At 40.9% G+C, this 20515-nt stretch overlaps 1 protein-coding gene across 1 annotated transcript; it reads left to right on the forward strand.

Moving 5' to 3' along the window:
- The first annotated feature begins 1429 nt into the window (after positions 1–1429).
- Positions 1430–19531, forward strand: MTMR6 (myotubularin related protein 6). The gene is made up of 14 exons (XM_053456408.1): positions 1430–1565; positions 3569–3685; positions 4844–5006; positions 5232–5389; positions 6002–6130; positions 7837–7971; positions 8210–8342; positions 9394–9503; positions 13865–13990; positions 15123–15172; positions 16072–16272; positions 17665–17799; positions 17886–18012; positions 19078–19531. The coding sequence occupies exons 1-14, from the start codon at positions 1542–1544 to the stop codon at positions 19330–19332; spliced, it is 1863 nt and encodes a 620-aa protein (XP_053312383.1). The 5' UTR covers positions 1430–1541; the 3' UTR covers positions 19333–19531.
- Positions 19532–20515: the final 984 nt, after the last annotated feature.

Genomic DNA, 20515 nt, shown 5'->3' on the forward strand with positions numbered 1-20515 from the left:
CTGATGACATCACAATGAGCGCCAACTAGAGACCTACAGCGTAATGCTCTGTGCTGCCTGAGTTCTCACCATTTACAACCGTCATTCTGACACAAAGAATCAAGAAGACCAGTTACTAATATCCCCCGAACCCAGGGATATCGGAATATAACCGAACTCGAAACATCGGTCAGATTCTGAGGGCAGAGGTGGATCTCTAGTATATAGAACTCAACGTCATTCAGTGCGACGTATGAACGCTAAACACTGCGACATAAACCGGCTGCAATACACTGGACACTAATAAAAAATATTTATAAAAATATATTTCTGCTCAGCGGCCTTACTATTACTGCTTAAGCGGCTTGGTACTCCGTAACGCTTTATCTGCCGTGTGGGAAGCGTATAAACAGATGATTTAAAAAATCATTCCTAACACGAATATTCATTAATAAATGTTAAGTTAGGAATCCTGGGATTTGGTTTTAAAGTAATGTTACATAAAATATGGTGTTCTGTCAATTAAAAGATGATACTTCCAGTATGTTTAGCACAATTACCTGCAGTTTTTGTTTTTTTAGTGTATTTTGGTGATCTGATTATCCCACGTCATGTTTTTTAGTGGATAAAGTGGTGTCCTGTAGTCATGTGGAGTGGATAATACTGATTGCCTTCTGAGGGTTTATTAATCACACATACCACAGGGCAGCACTTGGCAGATCTATAGATTACAAATTTGTGATACATCTTTGCCTAATGTATCGGATCTCCTTATTCTGTCATCGCTTTGAGCATATAGAGTGTGAGAAGCGCGGCGGAAATTGTATAAAAATAAAGCATAATAATGATAAATGACTTCCTTCTGTGATTTATATATCAGCGATGTGTGAAATGTATGTTTTTTTTGGGAAAGAAATGGCTGATTGTGGAAACTCATACATGATGCAGTTCTCGCATCTTTACATAAGAAACCGATGTTTCTTCGGCCCGTCTCTGTGCCTTTGTTTCGCTTCTCCCTCCTAACGCAACTAGCAAATGTAAAGGTGATACCGTTTGCTGGGCTAACATAGAAAGACAGAACTGCGTAAGCTTTCCGGACCACAGAGATATTTTCTTCAAATGAAGCGACTGTTTCTTTTGTGTTGGCCCAATGAAATTTCTACTCTACATTCATTGTGGCGCTGTGTGCATAGAGCGGCTGCTAAAGCCTGTGACCTGCAGGTGGCGCTGTGTACATAGAGCGGCTGCTAAAGCCTGTGACCTGCAGGTGGCGCTGTGTACATAGAGCGGCTGCTAAAGCCTGTGACCTGCAGGTGGCGCTGTGTACATAGAGCGGCTGCTAAAGCCTGTGACCTGCAGGTGGCGCTGTGTACATAGAGCGGCTGCTAAAGCCTGTGACCTGCAGGTGGCGCTGTGTACATAGAGCGGATGTTCCCTTTGAAGCAGCTCGGGACCAGGAAGTGTCTCCCGGTAACAGCAGCAGCTGGTGCGGCAGGAAGCAAGGAGGGGCAGTCTAGCAGGGTACACACGGTTCATGCAGCAGCATAAACAAGAGCCTAGAGATGGAGCACATCAGGACCACCAAGGTACCGGCCTGCATATCCGATTGCTTAACAGCAACCGCGCCTGATTCATTCCTATGTCATATAATATGAGCCATTTACACCTATGGTACTGTGCATCCTGGGACTTGTAGTCCTTGATTTAGGTAAAGAAGGACTGCTATTCCCGGAGCCAGGCATTTGTTTAGCATTCACCCCCTTCCTGATGAGCATGTTGGGGCTGTATGTTTTGTATGTGGTCTGCAGTCACTCTGCCAACATGTCCTCATCTACACGGAGGGTTACCGAGCTCTTCCAGGACCAGGGTGTGCGGATCTACCCCGCAAAGAAACGAGTAAAGCTCCTTTGGGGAAGGAGGGTTTGGATACATCATGTCTGTGCTGGACACACCTGTCCTATGTACCATTAGATCAGTTTCCTCATCTTCAGGGCTTCTCACAGCACCCCTGTTTCGTCTGCTGAGCCCGCTGTCATGTGGAATTAGAATTATTTTTAACTCCCTTCTGTATCACTCTTACAATTCATGGTTAATTTATTTTCTAAATATCTGAACAATTAGCAAGACTGCCTTGGCTGTGAACCGGCGGGTAGCGCTGTACACGGGCACTACTTTCTTCATGGCGTTCTATGCCTTCAGCGCAGAACGTCATGAAGGTTTTAAGGGGTTGAATACAATGATTTCATTTTGATGTCCTTGCTTAATTTAGGGTTAACTTTACAGGAGTAGCTGTTGCAGGACGTAAACCCCCTGTAAATGAGTCATCAGTGACATCACATCTTTTTGGATAACCCAACAAGTGGGAACCCTGCAGCACCGAGTGATAGTTCCAACCATGGTGTCCAATTCCTTTCCCTCCTCCACTGTTATAACTAATTCTTCTTCCCCTGTGGCACCCTTACACATTTACTTACTCCACTCTTCCATGTATATATATAAATATATATATATATATTATATATGTATACGTATAATCTGTAACATAATTACAAAAGTATTTTCTAATGATCAATTAGCTTTGAGCTGAAACTTGGATCAGCGAACACAACGTGCCATTGGAACACAGGATAAAAATAATCCTTTTCCAGCTACAATAATAGTTTAACATTAACACTGTGTACGCTGTATTCCTGATTTCATCTTATTTTAATGGATACAATTTTCTTTTAAAAAATGAGGATATGTCTAAGTGACCCCAAACTTTTGAACAATAGTGTGTGTGTATTTATGTATATGTATGTGTGTGTGTATGTGTATATATATAATACACACACACACACACACAGTGTGAAATATTTGGAACCTATTACCATGTAAACTCCAGTTCTCTCACGGCTCATCCCGTCAGACAGGAGTACTGCCGTTCTTGTATTTGTACCGCACCGTGTGACACAACCGGCAGCAGACAGACTTCTGTGAAGCCAGTTTGGCCAATAAATAAACCTGTTCTAGCAGCCGGAACGTATTCCTACTGTTGTTGAATTCAGCCGCGTTTTGTGTTGCTGTTCAAACAGAAACGCCTGCGTGGTAAATATGACAGTGGCCGGCCGTCGTCATGGCGGTGTTGAGTTGTTTCCTTTCCGTGGTTAATGCGGTTTAATTGGGTATCACGCTATGTTAAATGTAACGCTTTCTTTTAAAGGGGCCTTGTAGCCTAAGCAATGTTTAACCGTTTTTGCAAAACTATTGTAAACTGTACACAGCGGCATGAGCCTGACTGCAGCGAGACAAGAAACATGTAATGCAAACCGTGCAAACCTGTATGCAAATTCCAGCTCTGTGATCCCGTATGCAAATGAGTGATTTTTCCTTCTAGCCGTTCCTTTTGTTGCGTTGCATTCCCCCCCACACACAGCCATTTCTTATGTATTCAGTTTGCACAGCATACGGAAATCCCTTTTTATTATCATTTAACACAATAAGCAGGTTTTAAATGACAGGTCTTTTAGGAATTCACCGTATTCTACAGACAGTCACAGTTCTAGCGTGGAAATGCCATTTCAAACACCTTTTTGTCTTCTCCATGTAGGTGGAACAAGTGAAATTATTGGATCGGTTCAGTCCTAGCAACAAATCGACATCTGGGACGTTGTATCTGACGGCGACTCACTTACTCTTCATAGACTCCGTACAAAGGGAGATCTGGGTACGTACCTGCGCGTGGTTCACGCCAGCCGTATACCGGGTATTAAAGGGGAAGCCGTGCCTGTTCTTTTTCTATGTCTGTACACAGAATTTCACGTTAAGCACCTAAGGCGTGTTTGTATGTACTCGCCAGCGCTCGCCTTCTCCCATCCCTTATAGGAGGCAGGGAGGTGGTGTGGCTACGATAAGTGGCGGTGCTAGCCATGCGTGGGGATGCGGCTAGTCGCAGTTACCTCCGGGGCACGTGAGTAGGCGCTCACTGTAGGGGAGGAAGCTGGATAGTAAGTGGGTGCAAACAAACAACGCTCCTCCGTCTTACAGCCATTAACCTGGAGGATCCGGGTGAAACCTGCTTCGATGATGGCCCCTAGAATTATTTCCATACCTACGTCTCTTAGTACGGACATTCTGCAGCTCTCTTTACATAAATGACAAACCTCCCATTTGCTGAAATCTGTTTACCACTTATTACAAATCTTTTTTTTTCTTTTTCTTCAATCATGTACTTCATTATAGTTTGGACAACCAAACATAGACCTTAATGGATGAATATAAAATATAATATATATTCTGGCTCCTTGCATTTTTAGAAGGAATACATCCGTGGAGACCAGGACAAGATAGATGCCGGCAGTAAATAATTAGGAGCCAGGGTCCTTGTTTTGGAGCAAATTAGACTATATTGAGGCTTTTATGTCTGTTGGTATTTGGAAGGCCCTCCATTCAAGTAGCTTTCAAAAGATCTGTCAGTTGTTTACGTTAGTAAAATATAGGTTTTGCAAGAAAATGTTATGCTGAAATAGAACTGTACCAACCTGGGGTAGGCTTAAGAGGATATGGGGGTGCCCCTGTGCCACTTGCATGAGAGTCATAGTCCCCTAGTGGTGACTGCTCTTCAGGAACCAGCCCGTTTGTATTAAAAAGGTCTATGCAGGCCTCCGTAGAATCATTTCTACAGGAAATAATGTGGAGGAAGAAGACTTGTCGAAGAGGAAGAGGTAGTCCATGGCTTGGTAGGGTCTAGTGCAGTGCCCCCCATAAATGCTGCACCGTGCACAAAGGGCTACTAACTCCTCTAGCCTAGTTAAGGGATGTTATATTAACTCCGTGCTGCCTGCTGTGCTTCATGTGGACTTTCTGTGGACTTGGTATCTTTTAGATATTACACCATCATATTGCTGCCGTGGAGAAACTCGCCTTGACTACCACGGGCTGCCCCTTGGTGATACAGTGTAAGAACTTCCGGGTGGTGCATTTTATAGTCCCTCGCGAGCGGGACTGCCATGACATTTACAACTCGCTTCTCCAACTTTCAAGGCCAGGTAGGTAAAACATTCCGCAATCTATTCATGTGGAATCAAGCACAGATATGTTTAGCTACACGGTTATAGCTTATGTTATTTGTTTATGCATTTACCTATAGTTTCTTTTAAATAATTTTTTACTAATTTCACATAAAAGCTAAACGATCGATGTGCATGCGCTGAAGAGCTATGTTTCAGTTTATTTCGTAATTTTTTTTTGGTTTTCCTTTTTCCCCCCATAAGTGATATATGATGACCTCTACGCGTTTTCCTATAATCCAAAACAAAAGGAAGCAGACAGGGTTCTCGGCTGGCAGCTTATAGACTTGAAAGAAGAATACCAACGCATGGGGGTGCCAAACGCCGACTGGCATCCCACTGATGTTAATCGGGACTATAAGGTAAAAACATAACTTAACTCAAAAATCTTTTGCTCAAAAATCATCTGAAAAAACTACTTAGTCTTATTTTCAAGGTAGTCTTTTATTCAGGCCTCAGATCCACGGCAACGCTACACAGCCTACTAAGCCTAGGGGCTTGCCACTCACCCTCGCTCGCTCGCTCTCATTCACTCTCTCACGCTCTCTGTCAGGGTCTCCCTTCCATCTCCACCAACCGCTTCCCTGCCTCATTTTCCGCAGCTCCGCTTGTCTTGCCTCTTCTTCTTTTTCTGTCTTCTTTCTTCGTCCTCCTCTCCCCAGTATCGGCTCCATTAACCAGGAACTTCCGCACAATTCTGAATCCATACAGCAAAGAATCAGCGCACACCCGCCAGATACACGCTGGATCCTATCTAATCCTATCTATGGCTATATTGCTTACCGTGTAGCCAAATCAGTGAGGCTGCATTACTTTTAATCTCCTCGGACATTATTAATGAGGCACTCTGTGTGTAAGAAGGGTTGCTAACCCAGGAGGCGTAACTGTCCCTTTAATACTAAAGTGACAACCAGTTTTAAAGTTGTGTAGCAGCACTGCAACAAGTCGATCGCATTGTGTTACATTCTTTGTAGGTATGTGATACGTATCCAAAAGAGCTGTATGTCCCAGTAACTGCAAGCAAGCCTATTATTGTTGGAAGTTCAAAGTTCAGAAGCAAAGGAAGGTTCCCGGTTCTATCGTATTATCACCAAGGGAAGCAGGTACATATTAATTCAGTCCGTGGGACCGGAGGTATTTGTCTAAACTGTGATTGTATAATTGTGTATGGCGTAATCAGAGAAAAGTCGCTTGATTAAGAGACTATTGTCAGGTTGCATTGCCTGTATCAAGCTACATTTAAAACAATGCACTTTCCCTCTTGTAGTTAAGTTCTGATAAACAAAAACCAAAAGTATTAAGAACAATTAGGATTGGTGTTTAGGCTCCTGTTGGGATACATGTCTGTAGCCAACCTGGCAGATGTGTAGATCAAATTAAAATGTATTTGCCCCCTTAGTTACCAGTTAACCAACTGTAACTGATAATTGGATTCCTTTTCACTAAACTCGTCTTGCAAAGTGACAAAGGCTCAAAGGTCTCAAAAAGCAGCAAATTATGCCGCAATCTAAAGATATTCAACAACAGATAAGAAACAGCTATTGACATCTATCAGTCTGGAAATCAGTCTACAAACCATTTGGAAGGCTCTGGGAAGTTGAGAGCCAAATGGGGAAAACGTGGAACGGTGGTGAGCCTTCCCATGAGTGGCCGGCCTACTAAAATTCCTCCAAGAGCGCATCAACAACTCACCTGGGACGTCACAAAAGAACCCAGACTAACATGTAAAGCACAGAAGGCCTCGCTTGCCACAGTTAACGTCAATGTTCATAATTACACAATGATAAAGAGACTGTGTGCAAAAACATCATCCATGAAAGAGAAAACAACCGCTGGCCAAATGAACAAAAAGTCTCGTCTCGCATCTTGCTGACCCTCAAGACTTTTGGGATAATATTTTGGGGACGGAGTCAAAAGTGGAACCTTTTGGAAGACATGGGTCCCGTTACATCAGGCATAAAGTTAACACACCATTGCACTATAGGAGATCATGCCATGGTGGTAATGGTGTGATTGGCTGGGGCTACTTTGCTGCTTCAGACCTGGGCAAGTGGTCATAATTGATGGAACCATAAATTCTGTTCTCTACCAGAAAATCCTGGAGGGGTTATGCAGCAGGACGGTCAAAAGCAGACAAGAAAGTCCACCTCTGAATGACTCAAAGGATACAAAATGAAGGTTTTTGGGCGGCTGAGTCAAAGTCCTGAATCTGATTGAGATGCTGTGACGTGACCCTATTGAAACAATTCTGCCAAGAAGAGGGGGACAAAATTCTTCCTCGGCGATGAAAAAGACTCATTGCCAGTTGTTGCTGCCAAGGGTGGTACAACCAGTTATTAGTTGTAGGGCAGCAATCACATGGGTGATATCGATTTTGATTAAAAGCTGCATTTTGTGTTCAATCACATTGTCTTTGTCTTATATTAAAATTGCTTGGATGATCAGAAACATTTAAATGAGACAAATAAGCAAATAGAAGAAATCGTGAAAGGGGGCACAGCGCTGTCCAGTGAATGGATCACCCCCCCATCAACATACTCTGAATGCACTGGTTATAATATAATATAATATTATAATATAGTGGGTGTACATGTATTCAGTCTTGTAGGCTAATTCTCATTGATCTCTATACTTTGGCGATCAGAGATTAAATAGATGATGAGTTCCCTGAAGTAGAAAGCCAAGTTAATACCACATTTTAACTTTCCACGCTTCCAAGTGTCTAGAAGCATCAGTTATGTGTTTGTTACTTTTTCCGAATAACTTATTGTTGCCATCTATTGACCTTCTCTTATTTTCCGTGTATCAGGCAGCCATTTGTAGATGCAGTCAGCCTTTGTCTGGCTTTAGCGCAAGGTGTTTGGAGGACGAGCACATGTTACAAGCCATTAGCAAAGCCAACCCCTCGTGCCGATCGATGTATGTCATGGACACAAGGCCAAAGGTAAGTCATTCTCATTAAACGTCTATTTCTCTCGGGATTTCACTGACTCGGCTCAATGCTTGTGAGGATAGTTGAAGTTTGGACTCTGTTGAATAGCCCCCTATATTTCTTAACTTTTAAAAAATGAATAATTTGAAATATTTGTAACTTATGTTACGCTTCGTAACTTCAATAATCAGAAGAGGTGGAGTTAGAAACTTTGCTTTCTAAGGAATTTAATTTCTCGGACTTTCTACAGCTGAACGCAATGGCTAACAGAGCAGCCGGCAAGGGATATGAGAACATAGACAACTACTCCAACATTAAGTTCCAGTTCGTCGGGATTGAAAACATTCACGTCATGAGATCCAGCCTGCAAAAGCTCTTAGAAGGTAATGGCTCGGCGTTTCTTTAATTAGAATCTGTGTAGGTGTTGTCTTTTATTCCAAACGCACGGTGCATGAGTTAGAAAATCATGTAGAAAAAATAGCATTTCTGTAAACATAAAATTGTTAATACCGCCTTCAGTAGCCACCATTCGTGCCGGCTGGTAGTGTTTCCTGGCCTGTATGTAAATAATCAAAAGCTGTGAAAAGAAGCTGCTTGTCATTTTTAAACTGGCTAAACATCTCTATCCTGGTAGAGATGGACCTACATACACTATATGGACAAAAGTATTGGGACACCTCACCATGTATAAATACATAGACATTAATGTATAGTTGGTCCCCCTCTTCTGGGAAGACTTTCCACAAGATTTTGGAGAGTTTTTGCGGGAATTTTCCCATTCATTCAGTAGAGTATTTGTAAGGTCAGGCACTGATGTTGGACGAGACGCCCGGCTCACAATCTCCATTCCAGTTCATCCCAAAGGATGGGGTTGAGGTCAGTGCTCTGTGTGTGTCGGGGGGGGGGGGGGTCAAGTTATTCCACACCAAACTCATCCAACCATGTCTTTATGGACCTTGCTTTGTGCGCTGGGGCGCAGTCATGCTGGAAAAGAAAAGGATCTTCCCCAAACTTTTCCCAGTTGGAAGAATAACGTTGTCCAAACCATCTTGGTATGTCGTGAAAGTCCCTGTTGGTGTAATGCTCAGGTGTCTCAATACTTTTGTCCATATAGTGTATAATATTATGTTGCAATTATGATACAAACTTAAGGGGACAGTTTTATGTCCCTGACAGCCCCAGTAAAGAAGAATGTATGTTAAAGTACTCTATGAAACAAACAGAATTTGATGGCAAGTAAAAGATACAACATATTAGCATGTTGCTGGGCATATTCATAGATCGATTCGGTGGTATAGTGTGAAGCACATGCTTGACTGGCTAATAGACAACAAACACAACTTCCTAAAAAGACCTAATGATTCTTTTTACTGTTAAAGGAGTTGCTATGATGTGCAGAAAGAGGTGTTTTATGTCCTGTTTTTGTCTTCTTAGTCTGTGGGACAAAAGCCTTGTCGGTAAATGAATTTTACAGTGGCCTGGAAAACTCAGGGTGGCTGCGACACATCAAAGCGGTGCTGGACGCATCGGTCTGCCTGGCTAAGGTAATTCACATAAGTGGAGAACTTGCTATTCATCCTGCAGTTCATGTATAGATAATAAGTATACATTATGTACATCTGTCTTAAGAATTCCACCCTACTCAGTGTCAGCCAGCTCAGTAGTAGCCCCTAGACGCAGGCAGCTACTCCTGTACCGCTGGTGCACCAATCTCTCTGTGTCCTGTTTCTGCTGCTCAATTGGAGATTTAATTTTCTGTGTTGGGATATGATGTCATACTCTGAACACTGCTGAAAGTGTGAGCAAGACACAGAGCTCGTGCTTCACCTACTAAACACCAGGGACAGGGCTTGGGGGAGGTAAATGCTGCCTTTAGTCCTTGTTAAGGCTCGATTCCCCTCGTGCCGATTTGGTTTGTTATATCAGCCATTTTTTTTTTCTCAAGGCCAAAGCTGATTTATGTATGTTACTGACACCACCTCTAAAGAGCTTCCCCACATTACGGTGGATGTATAAATGTAATTAAGTAATTGGTTTAGTTCTGTGACATAAATAATACATCCTGCATTATAGGTGGCCGCCGGTGGCACGTGACTATTAGATGTGTCCTGGAAAAAATAAACGATATGGCCGTGGAAAGCAGCCAAGTCACAACCGGTCACTGTTGGTTACAGCACAGGCTAACTGAAAAGAACACGTGTATTATTTATTAAACTGGCAACACATTCACATTAAAAACCTTGCCTGTGTAATGTAAGGACATTTTAGTACATTACATATTTTTTAATTAGTGACTCATGTTTATAGTTTATTCTTGACTTAGAAATAGGAATCAGGTTTTGATATATTTTTCCATTAATTCCAGGCTGCTATACGGTGTTCCTAAGTCTTATGTATAGTAGCGCCATGCAGAAATGAAATGGAACTTGGTGTTACAGCACAATGGGGAGAATGTTAGTGTGCGGGACGTAGACGTGCAGAAAGTCCACTAGATGGCAGTATTATCCTATATGAACACCCATCGCGCACACACATGCACGTTTACAGAACGTATTGCCGCCGGCGAGTTCTCCCTGCGTAATACACCTTGCATCTATTCACTCCATATCTAATATAACCGCGTGTATGTCAACGCCGGTCTCACAAGTGCAATGACAAGCAGTTATGAGAGAGTTCATGATGCATAATAATAATGCATGGACGGACAGGAGAATGTTGTTGTTTATAACCTAGGTCCGCTTTGAACCTCTTATCATCTCTCGTCTGCCGTTGTTTCAAATGAGTGCTGGCTAAGGCTTTCACAAATATCCCTATAATTACACAAAGTTAATATGTATTCGGTGCCAAGTTTGGGTTTCCATCTACCCTTCTGAGTGCGATATGAGTTGTCCCCAAATAGGTTTACATTACAAATAAGGCATGTCAGAGGGGGGATATGATATTTTTATACAAGTACACAAGACACTACCAGCTTCTCTGTGATGACCCGTTCACTAATAGGACTGTGCAAAGAACACAAAAGTCATTCATTCAGACTCAAAAGAAAAAAAAATCACTTAAAACAGCAAAAAGGGTTCTTTGCAGTAATACTTTTGGATACAATAAAGATGTGGCATTCACTACTCACAGATGTTGTGTTATGAAATTCATTAAATGTCTTTTACATATGGGCTGGATTTATTTTTAGCAAATAAGAATATACAGGAGCATAATGGGTTAAAAGGAAAATAACCCCCCCATCTTCTGGATAATAACAAGGTTGAACTTGATGTACTTGTGTACTTCTTAACGTAAATGACTATGTTCGGAGCATCTGTGTCATATCGCTGCCCTATAGCCCCCAGCCTACGAAGCGGAGCGGATAATCTCTTTGTGCACTTTTCACTTCTTGTTTCCCGTGCTCGGTGACGGCGGGGTAACTGCTGCCTGTAGGGGTGCGTGGAATTCTCTGTTTACTGGAGGGCATTGGGAAAAGCTTCTGACAAAACACATAGGGGGTTATACAGCTCTGACTCTCTGATAATTCGGTCTCGTGTTGCTCGCCCCAGCGTGGCCAAGCATTCACTTGTGACCCATTTCTGCAAAGCATGAAATCGCTATACAGTAGATCAAAACCCTGGCTATTGCATTGTTTGTTGATATTGTTTACAAGGAAGGCTAAATTTTAGTTCAACTGATCTACGCTTCTTAGTGTTTTTCCTAATTAACAGAACATTTATTCAATGTTTCATTAAGTTATTTAGCCGTCATTTTTTCAGAATTGTTTTAAAATGTTTTATCTCAGCTGGTGCCTAACCCTAATTCTATAAACATATTAAGCTTTATAAATATTTCACATCTGATATATTGATTTGACGACAAAGATTTCTCTAATTTACTTTTCATATAAGATATATATACATACTACTGTTCAAAGGGGTTTTTGAATGATCAACACTACTTACACTTGGATTAGCGAGTACAACGTGCCATTGGAACACAGGAGTGATGGGAGTGATAAATGGCCTCTGTACGCCTATAAAGATATTCCATTAAAAATCTGCCGTTTCCAGCTACAATTGTCATTTACAACATTAGCAACGTCTATGCTGTATTTCTGACCCATTTCATGTTATTTTTTTACAAAAGTTGTTTTTCTTTCAAAAACAATGGTGTTTCTAGGTAACTCCAAATTTGCCAATTTAGTGGCAAGAAAAAGTAAATGAAACCTTTGTAATTACTGCCTTTTTGTTTGCATTAATTGTTCATAAAATGTGATGTTATTTACATCTAAGTCACAAGTAAAGAAAAACCCAATGTGCTGAAGCGAATAGCACGCAAACAATGATAATCTTTTTATGTCTTTATTGAACACGTCCATTAAACATTCACAGTGCTGATGGGGAAGGTAAGTGAACCCTTGGATTTAAAAACCAAGGGTTATTCGGCAGCAATAACGTCAAACAAGCTCTTCCAAGAGCTGCAGATTAGACCTGCACAACATTCAAGTGGAATTTAAGATCGTTCTTCCTTACAGAAGTGCTTAAGCTCAGCTATGTTCTCCTTGGCTTCTTTATAGTAGCAGTCTGGGATATGTTTTTCTGTTGAAGTAGCTCTAAAACACTCCTGCAATCCCATTTCATTGATTGGACTCCATGTTTGAAAACTTCTGACTCCAATTAGCTTTTGTTGAAGTGATTAGCGTAGGGGTTCGCATACGTTTCTTTTTCTTCAACCTACACTGTTAATGTTTTGAGTGATGTAGTCAATATTGCCAATAACAATACAATAATTTCTGTGTTATATATATATATATATATTTACTTATTTTTAAAATAAGTAAATATATATATATTTACTTATTTTAAAAATATATAATATATTTTCTTCCTTGAAAGCCAGAGTGCCAGGGGATTTTGCTCACCCACTTAGTATGCGAGTCAGGGATTTTGATCCAACGAGACGGAGTCTGATTGCTCCTCACCTCTGTCAAGCAGAAGCTGTGTTTATTCCTGCTTGGAATTAGAATTAGAAAAACAGACTCACTAATTCTCTAAGAAATCATCTTAACACAACTGCTTAAACCTACACTCACACGAACCTCACTCATTTTAATTTAAATGAAAGCAGACCTGGTACTTCATTAAATGCTGGTAATTAGTGAAGAACTGATTATAGGTGGTGATAGGGATACTACGGTATAAGATGTTGGAGAATGATTTAAAATTATTCACATTTTGGTTATCTCGAGTATGTATGTGACACATAGTAATGAGCCATTCATTCTTCAACCACTCTGTACCAGTGTATCTTTTTTACCAGTAACCACTGTATACTTATCCACACAATAACGAGTTATGGCAGAGACTGAAGGTTTAGAGTGCCACGGTCATTAGACACTTTTCTACAATGTTGCAGTCGACAAACACAGGTGTCCAGCATTGTGACCTCAATCTGCAGGCCAGATATAAAAAATAGTTTTGTTTTTTTCCCTTTTTTTTTTTTTTTTTTTTTTTTTTTTTTTAGCAGAAATCATTAAAGAAAACTGATCCTTATCTTACTTCTAAGCATACAATGTCATGCTCCGAAACACTGCTGTCTTCCAGGTGGTAGACCTTCCTTGATGATGTACTCTGTGCACAGGCATTAGGGCTGCGCGAGCTGTGAAGGGTGCTGGGGTTAGGTGTTCGGTTTTTATTAAAAGAAACAAAAAGTTGCATACCCCACAACGTTTCAGGTATCCGGATCAGGAAATCTTTGTGGCCAGGCGTGGCTCAAGATGTCAAGTTGTCCTTATCCTATCTGACATATGACTTAACCTTATGTATGCAATCTGTGGTGAACACATACAATGTAATACTAATAATATAGCGTGGAGGCAGGTTTCCCTCTATCTCTCACCGTCCGGTTCTCTCTCCGTTTGCAGGCCATACACGATGAGGGTGCCAGCGTACTGGTCCACTGCTCGGACGGCTGGGATCGTACGTCTCAAGTATGCTCTTTGGGGTGCTTGCTGTTAGATCCGTTTTACAGGACGATAAAAGGATTGATGGTGAGTTATAATGGAGGAGTTTTAAGCCGCATGATTAAATAATCAATGAGGCAGATTGCTCCCTTCAGCAAACTGATAACTGCATTTATGAGGACGTAATAAAATTCATCATAGCTGTGAAACCCGTATTAAATGGCTCGCTGTTATATGCCTTACCATCATCTACTTCCAAATACACTTTTAGATGGAAACATCATATACAATAAAACCCTTTTGCTTAGTTATTTGGTCTGTTGTTTTCTGCCTTATGTGGTCCTTGTCTTCTGTGAAAAAGTATTTGCCCCTTCTTGATTTCTTCGATTTTTGAATATTTGTCACATTTAAATATTTCAGATCATCCAACTCATTTTAATTGTAGACAAAGATATCTTGCGTGAACACAAAATGCTGTTTTTTAAATGATGATTTCTTGTACAGATGGAAAAGAGCTATCCATCCATACCTGGTGCTATGTGAATTTATAATTGGGTTCAGTTTCACTAGACATACCCAGGTATGATTACTGCCAGTGGTGAAAGGGTCTCAAGAACAACCTGGAAAGGGTTACGAAGCCATGTATAGGGCTCTAAGACTTGGAACAGTGGTGAACCTTCCCAGGAGTGGCCGATCACAAAATAACCCAGAAGTCAGGACTTTTGAAAGTCCTGACTTTGATGCTGTAGCATGGCCTTGGAAAACTCTTCAATGTGAATTAAAACAATTCTGCCAAGAAGAGTGGCCAAAACTTCTCCACAGGGACATAAAAGACTCATTATATTATTGTTAAAAATAGTTGGATTATGCCATATGCCATAAACTATAGAATGTCTTAGTCTTATTCATCCAGGTGGACATTCTGACTAAAGTGTATAGAGGAGCAGACTTCATTAGCATTTCCATAAAGAATTAGCTCAGCGCAGTGTTTGAGCAGGGAGAGTCACCCAAAATATCACATGGCTGACAGCAATGGCGGCCTCCAGGTCTGCAGATGAACTTTATTGAAACAAAATGAAATGGAACCACTTTTTGTCAATGCTGAGCGACATTACTGCATACAGCACTGAATAATATTTGCATTATCTGTGTTATATAAATATGACAAGACATACGTGTAATTGACATGTAACCCAAGTCTCCTCGCTTTACCCCACAGGTTTTAATTGAGAAGGACTGGATTTCATTTGGTCACAAATTTTCAGAAAGGTGAAAAACTTTTTATTTTTTATTTTTTTACTGTTTGAAATGTTTTATTATTTTGTTCTGTTATCCTATTCACATATAATGCAGACCATCTCACTACCTGAATCCCAGGCATGATCAGGGGTGTAGTAATTATTGGGAAGAAAGTTCTTTGGTGTAGGGGGTACCGTTGGCACAGGAGAAAAACAGGAGGCTGACTACAAGGAGCCATTACAGGGGGGACCACTAAGGACTGATAGAAAAATATCATTTATATGTAACAGTGTTACCTTGTTATTTAATGTGCAGAAACACATTAATATAATATTAGCCAGCCTCAGTTTATAGTCTTAATCATTATGTCAGATGTTTGGTGCCATTAGGGCCAGATTTCCCATAAAGCATGCTGCGTATGGGTGTAGATGAATGTTCATCCCGTTCATAACGTACTTTCTGATTGTCATGTCTGCTGCGAGTAAGATTAACCATGGGAGCCATTTGTTTATTCATTATGTCATTGTGTAAACCATATTACGTGCTTCATCCTACAACTGTGTTGTTGTTGTTTTACCCGCATAAGTTATAGTATGATTTGTCTGAGCATCCTTTTGTTCTATAACTTCAAGAGAGGCATGTGGATGGAGCTGGGGACGAAGTTTACAGGTCTAAGTCCCTTCCCTCGTCTTTCCCCCAGCTATGACCCACCAACCTGTGCTATACGCAGAATACTCTTTGTCCTTCATTGCGGTTTAAGATTAAAAATCAATACTAGTGCAGAGGTGAAAATGAGCAATCAGCGGGACCATTCCTTTGGCTGCCATGGTGATTGCATCACCTCTAGGACTTTACACTAGAAGAGCTCTTTAGACTTAATCCCCAATGCTTTATTCTTCTCATATCTTGAGTATCCGTTTTCCTTCTAGGTGTGGGCAGCTAGACAGTGAATCGAAGGAGGTGTCCCCGGTGTTCACACAGTTCCTGGAGTGTGTTTGGCACCTGATGGAACAGTTTCCACGAGCCTTCGAATACAATGAGACGTTCCTCCTTCAGATCCATGAACACGTCCATTCGTGCCAGTTCGGAAACTTCTTAGGAAACTGCCAAAAGGAGAGAGAAGAACTGAGGTATGTGGGGGAAAGGGCTCCTCCATACACGTAGTGCTATTTAAAACAAAACACTATTTTATTTCCATAGCAACCACTGGAATACCCCAATGGTTGATGATTCTTTTTTTAAGCTTTTGGTATTATCTCTGTGTGTAAAACAGGGCTCATAGTAATTACGAACGCACACAGCCGAAGTGACCGTGATTTTGGTATTAAACACGTATACCCTGAGTTTATCAGGAATTAAATTGCGAGTTAACCCTTGGCACCTTGTGACTGCCCCACCATGTTTCTCTGACCCCTGCCCGCTCATTTCATTTCAATGAGGACAGAACTCACAATTGAAAAGTTATTCATCTTGGAGGGAAACTGCAGGGTTTCAGTGACATTTGTCGGATCTGAGGTAATTTCCACCAAAGCTTTTTAGCCAATACTCAGATATGATTTATATATATATATATATCTATATCTATATATATCTATATATATATATCTATCTATCTCTCGGGTACTCTTGAGCCAGGCTTTAGCGAATCCCCTGTAATGTTTAATGTCAGTGAATATAAAGAGAAGGTATATGAATCTGAATACAAAGACAAATCTCCCCTCCTGTGTGACCAATATGGGCCAAGCAGCTGTGATGCTACATGCATGCATGTATGTAGAAGAACATATAACATCTATCTGATACCGCTTTCCTTATGGGATTCAGGGTTTTTAACAAAAATCCATTTACATTTCTCAACCTCAATTAATCTACTGGGATAATACAGATTTTGTCAGAAATGTTTTCTTGGCTAAATCTCCATGAATGCAACATAAAAGGAAAAAAATAAAGGAAATACATATGATGCCGCGGACACTGTGGAATATTTTTACAGCATTAAATGAATACAAAATGGGTTAGACAGATTAGCTTTCCGCTAATTTGCATGTGTTGATAATCCTCAGTAATTAGGTTAATGTTCAAAAGCAGTATGTGCCTGGATTGTTCATGCGCCTATTCCCAGATTAAGCCTGAAAGCGGTGATACATTTGATACATTACAGATTATTTTGTTTGCAGCACATATATGTATGTGTGTGTGTGTATATCTGTATATGTGTGTGTATATATATATGTATATGTATATCTGTGTATATATATGTATATCTGTGTGTGTGTGTGTGTGTATATGTGTATATATATATATATGTGTATGTAAAACTTTTAGAAACAGTCTGATTCACTGAAATCACCTCTGAAATTAACCTCTAGTTTGAGACATACTTCCTAGTGTAGAATTGGGCAATGGGGCTGCCTCCGCTGCTGTCAGACCGCTATTCCCATGAACCAGAGACGGTCTGCCAGAGCATGATGGGAGTTATGCAAGAAAAAATACTTGACGTTATGTTTCATATATTAATGTAGATTACAGGAGAAGACATATTCCTTGTGGGCACATCTTCTGGACGAGGAAAGCAAGTATCGCAATCCTCTCTTCGATCGGGACTCCTTGAAGACACTTGAATATTTGGAACCAAACACAATACACTTCAATTTCAAGTAGGTGTCTCTTGCGGTTCATACTGTTCGTACGGTGGGATTGCTTCAGGGCATCACTATCCTCACGGTTTCTTATTTGCATGCAGGTTTTGGAGAAACATGTATCACCAGTTTGATCTCTCCATGCACCCCAGACAGTCTGTCTGTGGTCTCCTTTTAAAGATGGCCGACGAAAGCAGAGTTTTTGAAGATGAACTCAAACAACTACAGCTGGTGAGCATCGTTTAATCTCCTTAATTAATATGCATGTGCTGATCATGAATAATATATATCTTGTTTATCAGCAGATAGTAGTTTATTTCAAAGGAGGAGAAACGTTAGGGCAAAAAGCCATAATGTAAAACTAGAGGGTCAGTGGCTTAGATGTAATGTAAGGAGATTGACAAGAGGGTTGTATCTAAGTGGCACTGCCTCCCAGCAGTAAGGACATCTCAACATCACTGGGATAGCTATATGGATATCCTGATTATACAAGACCAAGGACCAAATAGGGTTTGCTTTCTTCCAGTTGGGAAAGATGGGCTGAATAGTGCTTGTTTACCTTCAAGTTCTATGTTCCTTGTTCTAACCCCTTAATGACAATGGGCGGTCCCAAAACCCATTGAAAACAATGCATTTTGAGCCCGTACATGTACAGGCTTTGTCACTAAGGGGTATACATTTCTATATAAACTTTGCGGATGTGGAACCGTGGTCATCAAGTGCATTTTGCGATATGTTCCATAATATACAGCCTAGAGGATCATGGGATTAGCCGGTATTAGCTGTTGTTGAGTTGTGGGAGATTTAGTTCAACTGCTGGAAACCCATAGATTTACTACCACTGACAGCACAGTGACAGCACAATGAAATCTGTAACACTTTACAGACGCCGATACTAAAACCAGTAATCCAATAACACATACAGTGCTGCTCAGCACGGTGTCTATATGTACAGAGCTGCTCAGCGCTGTGTGTCTATACCTACAGAGCTGCTCAGCACGGTGTCTGTACCAACAGAGCTGCTCGGCACGGCGTCTATAAACAGAGAGAGGGGGTTTTATACATGTGTAATTTTTGTTTTAAGCTTATGCGTTTAATTTAGTGTATTAGGAAAAGTAACAGATCTGCTTAAAAAGGACAATGATGCCCCAATTGTATTTAACGAATCAACCAATCAGTCCAAACATTGGGATGGGGTACCTGTGAATAGTGTTTGTGTAAAGTAATTCAGAAGATTGCCATGACTACAGCTTTAATACTGTTCTTTAGCTCTTTTAAATATGTCTGCTTTCACAGAAAATCCGAAACCTGAAGAAGGAAGAGTATGCAAGCAATGACTCGATCTGTCTCACCATCGATGCATCGCCCAAGCTACAAGAATCTTGTTATAAGAAGGAGCAAGCGACTCTCCCTGGGAATAACGCCGTTCGGACTATAGAGGGCACCAACGCCGCAGACAACCGCTACGCCGAGTATACAAAGGAGCTGTCTAAATCCGAGTCCTCCTTTGTCAGTTTGGAGTTTGGAGTGGCTAAGATGACGGTTACTTAAAAGATGTCCTGGTGCAAGCTTGATTTCAGTCTTCGATAAACTGTCTACTGATAATTTAACCTTCAAAACGCAGAATTCCACCTTTTACAAAAGTGAACATATAAAAAAAAATGGCTTGGGTTAGGCTGATTGATTCGTTTAGCCAAATATTACATTGTGTTCCTGGTTGTTTGGGACTGTTTAAAAGGACATAGAAGAAGCAAATGTGTGTTTTGAAGCGCAGAGTCCGTTTTGGTTTGGATGTTTTATGGGTTTATAGGTGTGTGAGATGGGGTTACCGGTTAACGCTGACTCGGCTTCTATACTGGACTGGAGGCTGTAAGAATGAATGCTGTCTGAACCCTGACTTCTAATTCATTCTAATTCGGTAGCTGCTGAATGTAGCCTAGTGCTGACCATGAGGGCCCCTCCATCGATGTGCGATTCGATGCACTTTTTATTGTAGGGCCTTTTTTGGTTTAATTTAATCTTGAAACCAACCCAGATATTTGAAGTGGACAGGTTCTTCAAACATATCTAGAAAATACAGAATACACGCTAAGGTTTACTCATTTATTGAGATTCTGGTTTTAACCTGCTTGCTGCACTGAGCAGAGTCTGCCGACATTTGTACATTTAGTTTAGTTAATTGTCTAAAAGGTTTACATATTTTAAAAGAAAAAAATAAGGATATCCCTACCTGAAAACAGGATATCATTTGGACTTAACCACTTATGAAATGACCTGTGCTGATTCAGGGATTCAAAACTTGGTCTCCTAGTTGGTCTTCTGGACTGAAATTAAAACACACTGCTGAGAACATTAATGGTTTCATGCCAACGTATTTCTGATTTAATTGTAAAGGGAATCTTCGCACTATAGACACTTGAAACTTAACCCTTAACTACTTCATGTTTTTATTTGTTAAACACACAGGAAGGGAATTTATTGATAGGATGCTTAGGAATTGTTACTTTGTTGAAGTTTACTGTTTTTTTTTGTGCCGTTGCTCGGGAGAGGCGTATTCACTAAAGCGGGAGTGTGCAGGCGAGTTAAACGTTTCAGCCCTCCGATGATGTGTGGTTGAGAGCCAAACGTGTTTTCCTGCAAGGAGGGTCCAGCTCGCCCTGCATAACACAGAGTTAACACTTATTACGCAATGCAGTATGCAGGGCAGCTCAGCCCTTCTTACAAGAGATGGCCA

The sequence above is a fragment of the Spea bombifrons genome, chromosome 2 (assembly GCF_027358695.1).
Source record: "Spea bombifrons isolate aSpeBom1 chromosome 2, aSpeBom1.2.pri, whole genome shotgun sequence".
Classification (NCBI taxonomy): Eukaryota; Metazoa; Chordata; class Amphibia; order Anura; family Pelobatidae; genus Spea; species Spea bombifrons.

What these genes read in the sequence shown, in the direction of transcription:
- MTMR6 (XM_053456408.1), top strand. Translation starts at nt 1,542, where the DNA reads ATGGAGCACATCAGGACCACCAAG. An exon ending in AGCACATCAGGACCACCAAG is followed by an intron (nt 1,566 to 3,568) that starts GTACCGGCCTGC and finishes TTCTCCATGTAG; the next exon opens with GTGGAACAAGTGAAATTATT. An exon ending in GGACGATAAAAGGATTGATG is followed by an intron (nt 13,991 to 15,122) that starts GTGAGTTATAAT and finishes TTTACCCCACAG; the next exon opens with GTTTTAATTGAGAAGGACTG.